Source organism: Oncorhynchus kisutch, linkage group LG3, assembly GCF_002021735.2.
Source record: "Oncorhynchus kisutch isolate 150728-3 linkage group LG3, Okis_V2, whole genome shotgun sequence".
Taxonomy (NCBI): domain Eukaryota; kingdom Metazoa; phylum Chordata; class Actinopteri; order Salmoniformes; family Salmonidae; genus Oncorhynchus; species Oncorhynchus kisutch.
In genome coordinates, this window is record NC_034176.2 from 19,787,289 (window position 1) to 19,799,892 (window position 12,604).

Sequence of the window (12,604 nt, forward strand, 5' to 3'; positions counted from 1 at the left end):
AGGAAGAATCCACTGCTCCAAAACCGCCGTAAACTGCACATGGGGACAAAGATCGTACTTTTTTAGAGAAATTTCCTCTGGTCTGATGAAACAAAAATATAACTGTTTGGCCATAACTACCATCATTATGTTTGGAGGGAAAAGGGGGGGGGGCTTGCAAGCCGAAGAACACCATCCCAACCGTGAAGCACGGGGGTGGCAGCATCATGTTGTTGGGGTGCTTTGCTGCAGGAGAGACTGGTGCGCTTCACAAAATAGATGGCATCATGGGGTAGGAAAATGATGTGGATATATTGAAGCAACATCTCAAGACATCAGTCAGGAAGTTAAAGCTTGGTTGCAAATGGGTCTTCCAAGTGGACAATGACCCCAAGCATACTTCCAAAGTTGTGGCAAAATAGCTTAAGGACAACAAAGTCAAGGTATTTTAGTGGCCATCACAAAGCCCTGACCTCAAACCTATAGAAAAGTTGTGGGCAGAAATGGAACAGAATGTGCGAGCAAGGAGGCCCACAAACCTGACTCAGTTACACCAGCTCTGTCAGGAGGAATGGGTCAAAATTCACCCAACTTATTGTGGGAAGCTCGTGGAATGCTACCCGAAACGTTTGACCCAAATTAAACAATTTAAAGGCAATGCTACCAAATACTAATTGAGTGTATGTAAACTTCTGACCCACTGGGAATGTGATGAAAGAAATTAAAGCTGAAATAAATAATTCTGTCTATTATTATTCTGACATTTCACATTCTTAAAATGATGTGGTAATCCTAACTGACCTAAGACAGGGAATGTTTACTCTGATTAAATGTCAGGAATTGTGAAAAACATAGTTTAAAAGTATTTGGCTAAGGTGTATGTAAACTTCCGACTTCAACTGTATATTGATATTTTTCTCATTTGATGGCTCAGCGGAGATCGTAGCAGGACTTCTTGTACTTGTTCTTGTCCTCAACCGTAGCTTCAGGGTTGGCTGCGATAGTGCTGTTCTCTGTGTTAATCCAGGGTTTTGGATTGAGGAAGCAGTGAACCTTCACTGTGGGGACAACGTCGGGGATGCATTTCCTAATGAAGCCGTTGACTGAGGTGGATAGCTCACCGATGCTATCGCCCGAGTCCTGGAACATATTCCAGTCCATGCTAGCAAAGCAGTCCTGCAGCATAGCTTCCAATTCGGATGATGATTTCTCTACGAAGCCTCAGGGTTCTTCCTGTTTTGAGCTTCTGCTTGTAGACAGGACAGGACTATAGAGTACCATGATCTGATTTGCCGAACAGGGGATAAGGGAGGGCCTTGTATGCTTGCTTGTGGGTAGAGTAACAGTGGTCTAGGACTTTATCGCCGCTAGTGGAGAAGGAGACATGCTGTTGGAAGTTGGGGATCATGTATCTTAATGACGTGGAATTAAAATCACCAGCAACAAGAAAAGCAGGATCTGGGTGCATAAAAGTGCCAGCTTGATGTTTTTCTTGTCGTGAGGTGGAATGTAATGCAGCAGTCATGATAACAGCTGAAAACTCTTAGGAGGTAGAATAGTAGGCATTTGACCATTAGGTATTCCAAGATGGGTGAACAATGGGTCGAGACCTACACTACGCTAGAGTCACCACACTATTTGCTGTTGATGAAGAGGCATACCCCCCCCCCCCCCCCTATTGATTTTCCTGAATACATTGTCCTCTCTGCTCGGTGAATGGACAATACATTGAGTTGGATAGCCATGGGGCGTATCTTGTCCAAAACCCATGTTTCAGAAAAGCAGAAGATATTGCAGTTACGATAGTCCCGTTGATAGCAAATCTGCGATCGGAGGTCAACCATCTTATTATCAATTATATTTGCCAATATAATTGAAGGAATAGGTGGCCGGTTTTCCCTTTGTTATTATCTCGCCAGGACTACGCCTCTCCGGCCTCTTTTTTTGCCGGCGTTTCCTCGTGGGTAGCCCGAAAATTGGGGCAGAATTACACAGAGCCCACGGCAGATGAGTCGAATTTGTAGTTGATGCTAGAATTGAGGTTAGTAACTGACAATTTGATGTTCAAAAGTTGTTGATCATAAGAAATAATAGTGGATACATTTTGAGCAAAAAAAGATAAACGTCAAAAGAATCACAGAATAGCAAAGTTGGGTCGGAGCTCGCGAGACAGCAGCCATACTGTATGGCACCATCGTACAGATTGAATAAGCTAGAGGGCCCTCCTCTGAAGTGGCCACGTCCTCTCTAGGCCCAGGGTTGAGGGCAGGTTTAGGTGAAATACATACACATAACTCAGCTCATGAGATGTTGATGACAGGCACCTGGAGGCATGGGTCTAGAACTTTCATTGGGAGAGATGTTTGCAACCCACCCCTCTATTCTATCGCCTTGCAGAGTAACCAGCTTGCATTCTTCCAATGCAATGACCTTGACCAGAGTGGGCCTATGAAGGAGCGATAGTGTGAGAATATGTGTGTGTGTGTGTTTGCGTGTGTTTATGTGCATATCTCTGTGTGTGTGTGTGTGTGTGTGTGTGTGTGTGTGTGTGTGTGTGTGTGTGTGTGTGTGTGTGTGTGTGTGTGTGTGTGTGTGTGTGTGTGTGTGTGTGTATGCGTGCACATGTGTGTGTGTATGCGTGCACGTGTGTGCGTAATGAATCGGAGACAGTGCATGGAGTTTATGTCAGGGTATGCTAACAATAGTGTCTGTGTTCTAATGAGTGTGTGTACACTTGAACCATCATGGTGTATTTCAGATCATCTCCTGAAATCTTCCCCATTAAAGCATTACAACAGCTTCCAGGTGTTTTCACACAATATTGTTCACTTTTCCACCTGTCCCCAAGCATTCAGGTCACAGCAAAATCAACTGGAAGGAAGACAACCATTTGGGGTTTTGTTTGGGTTAAAGGGGCCTTGAATTCTCCTCTGGTGAGGCACATTAGATGCATTAGGAATGGAATTTCAACACGACAAACACATCCTCACAACGCTTAATCCATTACAAGTTCATTAGGAGAAAACCAACGGAATTCTTAATCTGTTTGTGTGTCCTGTTTATAATATCACAAACACTCTTGCTCAGAGGAATAGAGTACTGTCTGGCTTTTGTTTTGATGTTGGCATCCATTTTGTGGCATATTGAACATGGGAGTTTCAAGAATAGGAAAGGCTTTGTCTGAGAGATTCTATAATGTCCTTGTAAAGGGCTTTGACTTTGTGTCATATCATTAGCTGCTCTCTCCACTCCCAATCCCAGTATTGACATGGAAGCTGGTGATGCTGGCCACCTTATGAATGAGACTGAAGAACTGATCTCATTCTATAGGACCATTAGCCTAGTGTGTCTGCAGGTTTCCTCAACTCTAATTGGCTCTTTGAAAGTCACTGCTCACAGACTCAGCCTTCCTGACCTCCCAAGAGACCTGTCACATTCTGACTGTGGATTCTAACCTGTCACAAAATCTGTATAATATTCCCAGTAGAATTTGTATATAATCTAAATCTGAGTTAACACAGACCATCGCACAGAGAGCATCTACACTTGTCTCAACTGGACTGGTTCAGATTTGATCAGTTGTGTTCTGATTTTAGAATTTTGACTTCTCTCGAAATCTGAGACTCTAGATAAATTGAACACATTGAATCCTCAAAACGGAGAAAATCTCAACTGGATTTCATTACCTGGCCACACTGCTCGACTCAATAATCTTTTTCATGTTGTTTAACTTGACGGGGTCAAGATGCCATCATTACTTTTCCCAATTATACACTAGTAGAATGCTATAAGTATAATACACATTTGATGTCTATGGCTAACTCATGATATGTTGCCAAATATACTTTTTTCCCTCCCAGCCATTTCTTTGAGTGGAACGTTTCTCAGAGGGCAGGTCGGTTGGGGGTAGATGCTGAGGTCAAGCTGTAAACACTGCTCTTTTGTAGTGCTGGTTTAGAACCTGTCTGTTCTTGGTCTCCTAATCCAGGGATTATACAGATTTAAAGTAATCTGGGCAAGTTTTAATTAGTCTGAACAGTGGGGAGACCAGGAAAATAATACTCTAATCTGCACTAATTTAAATCCTACTCAAACAAACACACGTACACAGGGAATTGAGGGAAATACACCTTTTGTTTGATTTTTTTTTACCTAGGCAAGTCAGTTAAGAACAAGTTCTTATTTTCAATGACAGCCCAGGAACAGTGTGTTAACTGCCTTGTTCAGGGGCAGAACAACAGATGTGTACCTTGTCAAAGAAGCTAGTTAAATAGTTTGTTGTCTTGCAAATCTGCCAATATGAAAACCGAATTCAAAAATATCAGTTGCTGAAAACAGCTGGTCAAACTAGAAAAACGTGGGAGAATTTGACAGCTTTAGTGGCAGAGGGGACAGGAGAGGTTTATCACTCACTGCGTTTACAATGTATCCAATTTCATTTTGTGTGGTTGTTGGTTTAGCTTTCTGTAACTTTGTAACAAGTACGGTCTGCATTTGTAGGCGCATATTATTGGCTCTGGTTTTAATGTCCATTCTAGAATGCCCTTCCAGACAATCAGGAATTCGATTTCAACAATGCTGTGGTATAATGTTATAATAATCTGGCTAAACCCAAGAAGAATGTCCCCATTACTCAGAAGTGCTTTGTGGTGTCAAGAGCTGTTATATGCTGCTCACACACACCAGGAGCTGCACAGTAGCTGTGGAGGCCGGAGACAGACAGGTGTGGTGTGCACTGATAGAGAGGACACACTGCAGTGCATATCTGAGTGACATGGTAGTCGGGCTTAAATGGCCACTCTCCCTGGTGGGCCATCTCCTTGAGGGAAAGATGCCCAACGCCATTACAGGCATAACTAGAAAAAAGACATATTCAAGCATCCATAGTGGAGGGGAGACTTGTAGTGGTTTTACAGTAGAGAAACGTCAGCAGTTGTATTGTTGTTCTACATGTACCAATTGTGCATGTTTGTATGCGACTGGATCTATGTGTGTGTGTGTGCATGAATGATGGAAATGAACAGAGTTCCTTCTCTGATACCGTAGTGAGGGATTTGTTTTTTTTGGAGGGGGGGCTTGTGATTGGACATATGGGGGTGTTTCTGATCAGGCTAATCCCCCTACAACACCAGACACACACACACACACACACACACACACACACATTCCAGTGGGCTCATAGGGCCACAGTGGCTCTGGTTTAGCCCTAATGTCCTTAGGCTGCGGGGTGGACTGGACAGGCCTGGTATCAGGATCCAGTGAGGGTGTGAGGTTTAGAGATATAGAGATGCCCTCAGCACTTGCCCTGCTTTTCACAGGACGCTCCCATCAATGCAGCACAGCAACACACTCAGGTAAGTGTCTGGCTCAGGTGTACTGTTTTTGATGTACTTTATTCTTTCTAGTCCGACAGAGTCCCTAGTGAAGGTTCTGATGACAAAACTTACCGTATTCTAATAACAAAGAAATGCTTTTTATTGAATTAAAATGTTCTTCGAAGAGGGTCTGAATAGGCTTATCTCTCACCACTGATGTAGTCTCATAGAGAACAGCACAGAAATAACACATTCTCTGCGCAGAGACATGAGAGGAGAAACTGTTGTGAATTCTCACTGTGGTGCAGATTTTTATTGAATGGTAATTTGAAGTAGCCTAGACTTAACTACCGCAAGAAACTGAAAAAGATTTAAACAGAAGGTTCTATTTGTTGTTGATCCATTGTCTTTGCTCTGTATCCCGGAAATGTTTCTATATTCAGTTCAATTGCTGCAATTTGTATTCATTGGGATTTTTTATTTTTTTTCCAAGAGATTCTGTTTGCTAGTTGCCTTCCTTTGAATAATTGATGTACCTTTCTACGAACAGAATTTCGTTTTAAAGACTGTTGTGGACACAGGAGAGTGCATGAATGATTAGTATTGTGATTTTTAAAAAAGTGTAGTCCTCTCAAATGAAAAACATACTGTTCTGACTATAACTCAATGTTAAATCATTTAGAGACAAATATTTTCTCTCAAATAGACAACAGAACATCTTTTTTAATTTGACCCTTTATTTAACTAGGCAAGTCAGTTAAGAAAAAATTCTTATTTACAATGATGGCCTACTCCAGCGAGGGATTTGCACTGAGATTCAATGCCTTAGACTACTGTGCCACTTGGAGCCCACATGTTTATGTTTCCCTGTATGCTAAGCTAAAGGGTAAATGTGTGTGGTAAATGTGTGTGGTAAATGGTTCTGATGAGGACATAGCAGTGATGGTGTAAAATATAAAAAGCTCAACACACATTTATTAAGGTTGAAGTTATTTATTTCATAATGTTTTCGCATGTATCTTCTTCAGTCATGAGTCACCTAACTGGGATAGTCAATTAAAAGAAGATGCTCACCCAAGCAAGCAGTGTGTCTTTTAGTATGGATATCACAAAAGAAACACAATGGGAATTGTGCTTTGACGTTAATTGGAATCTTCCACTGTTTGCATATGTTCTAAGATCAAGGAAAAGTCATGGAAAAGACAAAAAAAAGTTTAAAGATACTGTATTTGATATACATGGTAATTAAAAAGTGTGAAGTGCAATTGAGACAAGTAGCTAAGAATCTAATCCTATGGCTCAGTGCTTCCGCCGACGCTCCAATTAGTTTGACAGCATTTCAGTTAGAGAGAATATTTTTGCACAGTAAGAAAACAGATGAAGAGAAATCCATAATTTCAGTGAGATCAGTTCAGACGGAATTCTCTTTTTATTAATATTATTATTTTCATTTTCATGAAGTTAAGTACAAACAGCGTTCTATGTCAACCAAAGAAGAAAAACATGTTGCATACCTGCTCAATGTGTTAATGTGTGTTTATTTTGGAACAGATCAGTTAGACAGTTGGCTGTTCATTTGATGTGGTGTTTGAACAGACTCCCCACTAGTATTAGTAATAAAAAAGAGAGGGAGAAACAAGGAGAGGGAGAGAGAGAGGGGGAGAGGGGGTGGAGAGAGAGACATAGTCTGTAATGTTGTCTTGACCCATGACAGGTTGTCTGATTTCCCTTACTCACAACCAAGACAACCAAGACACTACCAGCCAGCCTGACACACACAAACAAACACACAGAGAGAGAGACACAGAGAGAGAGAGAGACATAGAGAGAGAGAGAGAGAGAGAGACATAGAGAGAGAGAGAGAGAGAGAGAGAGAGAGAGAGAGAGAGAGAGAGAGAGAGAGACAAAGAGAGAGACAAAGAGAGAGACAAAGAGAGAGACAAAAAGAGAGAGAGACATAGAGAGAGCCACAGAGAGAGAACCACAAAGAAGATTGTGGAGGGTCTCCTTTTCTACCCCAGGGGTGGTTTTCTGTTGTTTGAGGCTTTGGCACAGGTTGTGTTGTGTTTTCCGTGTTGTGTGGTTTTCTGGTCTTATCTTCTTTTTACTGAGAACACGAGAGCAGCGCCAGTAGGCTCATGCCAGCACTGTCACGCCTAATTTAGTCAAAAACGGGAGGGAGAGATCTACTTTGTGCTTGTGCGCAGCGGCGTATGAATACATTGGTCGCAGCCTGTCGGGGGAGGGGAGGGGGGCTGCTTGCTGAGTCATCGCGGTCAGGTTGACCTGTGTAAAGTGGCCCCCCTACCCCTCCCCTTCCCGTGGCTTGACTTGTTCAGAGTAATGGTTTATCGTGGGAAGTCTGGTGTTAGGGTAAGTGTGCCTGTGTGGAGGGAGGCCTGCCTGGGGGTTGGAGGTCGGTGCCTGGGGGGGTTTTGGCGTGCCGTGGGGGGACAGGGCCAGTCAGGCAGAGAGACAGTGTGTTGTTCTTTTTCTGACGGAGGGGAAAAGCCCTGTACAAGTAGAGCAGGCTGGGAACAGGGGACACAAATTCTCCCGGAATAAAGCAGAGAAAAGACCTCCTTTTGTTTTGCCTTGTGGTGTTCCTGCCATAGCTGCTGTGGGTTTTGGGAGGCTCGGTTCCCCTCCTCCAGTGTCTTTTAGCTGTCCCGTCCTGCTGTCGGGAGGCGACAGAGTGTTCCGGACACTCCTACCATCATGCTCATCTCCACAACACCTCATGTCCACTAACACTTCCTGTGTGGATGGGGTCAATGTGCATCTTTGTACAGAAAATGCTTTCACATTATATCCCCCCAGCGGTGTTGTTGGAGTCTAGGCTCTGTTCACCAGGCTCTGTTTACCAGGCTCTGTTCACCAGGCTCTGTTTACCAGGCTCTGTTCACCAGGCTCTGTTCACCAGGCTCTGTTCACCAGGCACTAGCAGAGTATAATTGACTCTCTCCTTCAGACCCTGCAGTAGACATGACAGCCGCATGCCCCGACACACACACTTGTTTCCATTGGCTGTCAGTTGTGCTGTAATCCCATGGAAATGAGGAAATATTTCATATTCATGGACTCCGCAGGGGCAGGATGAAGAACTTCACATTTCTGAGAAACTCAAACAGAATTTACTGCCTGGGTGCACAGACCATCCGCTTACTCTCTGCACTTTATCTCAATGGGGAAGTAAACTATACTGAACAAAAATATAAACGCAACATGCAACAATTTTAACGGTTTTACTCAGTTACAGTACACAATATAAGGAAATCAGTCAATTGAAATACATTTATTACACCCTAATCTATCATTTCACATGACTGGGAATACAGATATGCATCTGTTGGTCACAGATACCTTTAAAAAAGGTAGGGGTGTGGATCAGAAAACCAGTCAGTATCTGGTGTTACTACCATTTGCCTCATGCAGTGAAACACATCTCCTAAGTAGAGTTGATCAGGCTGTTGATTGTGGCCTGTCGAATGTTGTCCCACTCCTCTTTAATGGCTGTACAAAGTTGCTGGATATTGGCGGGAACTGGAACACGCTGTCGTACAGGTCGATCCAGAGCATCACAACCATTTTCAATGGGTGGTAGGTATGTCTGATGAGTATGCAGGCCGTGGAAGAACTGGGACATTTTCAGCTTCCAGGAATTGTGTACAGAACCTTGCGTCATGTGGCCGTGCATTATCATGCTGAAACATGAGGGGATGTCGGTGGATGAATGGCACAACAATGGGCCTCAGGATCTCATCACGGTGTCTTCGTGCATTCAAATTGCCATCGATAAAATGCAATTATGTTCGTTAGCCGTAGCTTATGCTTGCTCATACCATAACCTCACCGCCACCACGGGGCACTCAATTCACAATGTTGACATAGCAAACCACTCGCCCACACAATGTCACATGTCTGCCTGGTACAGTTGAAACCGCTATTCATCTGTGAAGAGCACACTTCTCCAGCATGCCAGTGGCCACCGAAGGTGAGTGAAGACAGATCAAGACCCCTGGTGAGGATGACGAGCACGCAGATGAGCTTCCCTGAGACAGTTTCTGACAGTTCTTGCAGAAATTATTTGGTTAATCAAACACACAGTTTCATCAGCTGTCCGGGTAGCTGGTCTCTGACGATCCCGCAGGTGAATAAGCCGGATGTGGAGGTGGGCTGGTGTGGTTACACGTGGTCTGTGGTTGTGAGGTCCAATTGGATGTACTGCCAAAATCTCCAAAATGATGTTGGAGGCGGCTTCTAGTAGATTAATGAACATTCAATTATTTGGCAACAGCTCTGATGGACATTCGTGCAGTCAGCATGCCAATTGTACACTCCCTCAAAACTTGAGACATCTATTGTGTTTTGTGACAAAACTGTACATTTAAGAGTGGCCTTGTATTGCCCCAGCACAAGGTGCTCCTGTGTAATGAGCATGCTGTTTAATCAGCTTCTTGATATGCCACACCTGTCAGGTGGATGAATTATCTTGGCAAAAGAATAATGCTCATTAACAGGGATGTAAACAAATTTGTGCACAACATTTGAGAGAAATGCGCTTTTTGTTCTTATGGAACATTCTGGGATCTTTTATTTCAGCTTATTAAACATGGGACCAACACTTTACATTGCGTTTATGTTTATATTTTTGTTCAACGTATATTAAATATTTGCATTTGAGTTTGTTTGTGTTAGTTTGCATGGTTGAGATTGCATGCACATCTTTGATAGTCATTTCCAACACAATTATTTAATTTTTCTTTATTTAACTAGGCAAGTCAGTTAAGAACAAATTCTTACTTACAATGACGGCCTACTGGGAAAAAGTGGGTTAACTGCCTTGTTCAGAACAACAGATTTCTACCTCTAGCTCGGGGATTCGATCCAGCAACCTTTGGTAACCGAACTGACAAGGTAAAATCTGTCGTTCTGCCCCTGAACAAGGCAATTAACCCGCTGTTCCTAGGCCGTCATTTAAAATTATTATTTGTTCTTAACTGACTTGCCTAGTTAAATAAAAGTAAAATAAAAAATAAAAAATTACTGGCCCAACGCTCTAACCACTAGGCTACCTGCCGCCCGTTTCAAGACCTCAAATTATGCATCTTAAATAGGCCTAGTCGATATCAGATAGGAAACCTGTGGCTTGTATCTATGCACTTCAAATTCTCAAGAAAAACAAAATCCTTCTTCCCATTCTAATGAATAGCTGTTGTTGTTTGGTAGAGAAATGCCTCTTATCTTCCCAGGGCCGACTGGGCTCCGACTCAGACTGGGCCTTAGCTGGGTACTAGCTGCCTGCATGCCTCCTGATGTGCCGCCTGTGATTCTCTCGTCTACCTCTCTTAAGTTAAGAGTCCTGTGGTCTGAGTTCGAGTAACTAGCTGACTGAGCATCTTCTCTTCTCTCCACAGGCACAGAAATCGTGGATTGAGAGAGCCTTCAACAAGAGAGAATGTGTTCATATCATAGTGAGTGCCAAAGACCCCCATAGGTATGTGAAAAGTACTAAAAGACAACTTTGTTGTTCAATGTGAATGGGAAATTCATATTTTTGCTGTCTTACACCATATATACAAATGTATGTGGTAACCCCTTCAAATTAGTGTATACGGCTATTTCAGCCACTCCCGTTGCTGATGTGTATAAAATTGAGCACACAGCCAGACAAACATTGGCAGTAGAGTGGCCTTACTGAAGAGCTCACTTTCCAACAAGTCAGTTTGTAAATTTTTCATCAAACTGTAAGTGCTGTTATTGTGAACTGGAAACGTCTAGGAGCAACAATGGCTCAGCCAGAAGTGGTAGGCCACACAAGCTCACAGAACGGGACTGCCGAGTGATGAAGCGCATAGTGCTTAAAAATCATCTGTCCTTTGTTGCAACACTCACTACCGAGTTCCAAACTGCCCCTGGAAGCAATGTCAGCACAAGAACTGTTCGTCGGGGGCATCATGAAATTGGTTTCCATTGCCGAGCAGCCGTACACAAACCTAAGATAACCATGCACAATGCCAAGCATTGGCTGGAGTGGTGTAAAGCTCATCACCATTGGACTCTGGATCAGTGGAAATCCGTTTTCTGGAGTGATGAATCACGCTTCACCATCTGGCAGTCCGACGGACAAATCTGGGTTTGGCGTATGCCAGGAGAACGCTACCTGCCCCTATGCATAGTGCCAACTGTAAAGTTTAGTGGAGTAGTAATAATGGTCTGAGGCAGTTTTTCATGGTTCGGGATAGGCCCCCTAGTTCCAGTGAATGGAAATTATAATGCTACAGCATACATCGACATTCTAGACGATTCTGTGCTTCCAACTTTGTGGCAACAGTTTGGCATGATAATGCTCCCTTGCACAAAGCAAGGTCCATACAGAAATAGTTTGTCGAGATTGGCGAGGAAAAACTTGACTGGCCTGCACAGAGCCCTGACCTCAACCCTTTGGGATGAATTGGAAAGCCGACTGCGAGCCAGGCCATATGGCAAACATCCGTGCCCGACCACACTAATGCTCTTGTGGCTGAATGTCCCTACAGAAATGTTCCAACATCCAGTGGAAAGCTTTCCCAGAAGAGTGGAGGCTGTTATAGCAGCAAAGGAGGGACCAACTCCATATTAATGCTCATGACTTTGGAATGAGATGTTCGACGAGCAGGTGTCCACATACTTTTGCTCATGTATTGTATGTTAGTCCCAATCTCCCGGACACCACACAAGGCATAGTGGAAGCAGCATCCAAAGCAGCTGTGTTCAAAATTAGCAGCAATGTTAAATATGTCTTAGCCAAATCAACTCAAAGACTTTGTTTGAAGTAACATAAAGGTGATTAGCCCCCAAACAATGTACATTACATGGTTGCCCCCAGCTCCCCAATTGATTTGTAGCTAGAGATGGCTAAAGTTAGCTGTTTAAAGAAATCAGAACTGTGGATTACAGTCTCTCCTGGCCTATATAATACTGCCAGGGTAAGGAACCATATAACTGTAACGTCTAAAACACCAAAAATTCTAAACTTCACCACACACACAGTCTCATTCACATTTTATTTTACATTTATTTTAGCAAGGGAGCCCTGCAGATGTTTCATTCTCAAAAAAAAAGGAGGTATCTCTAAAGGAACTTATTAAATATATGAATATTTAATGAATCTGCCATATGTTCTGTATAAGTGGACATTCAGAACAAGCATAACAGACACACAATAAAATGCTGTGAATTACCAAAATCACTCCATTTCTAGGGAGCTACATCACACTGACATAAAGCATGCTATTGGCAGAACGTAACACCTGTCACAGACATATTTC

The 12,604-nt window shown here is 43.1% G+C and overlaps 1 protein-coding gene across 2 annotated transcripts in view; it reads left to right on the forward strand.

Annotated features, from left to right (window-relative positions):
* LOC109871557 (transient receptor potential cation channel subfamily M member 3) overlaps window positions 1-12,604 on the forward strand; it is a 175,342-nt gene that overhangs the window by 65,293 nt on the left and 97,445 nt on the right. For both annotated transcript variants that reach the window (XM_031818559.1, XM_031818570.1), the window contains exon 2: window positions 10,712-10,791. In XM_031818559.1, the coding sequence (XP_031674419.1) occupies window positions 10,712-10,791 (80 nt within the window). The remainder of the gene's footprint in view (window positions 1-10,711; window positions 10,792-12,604) is intronic.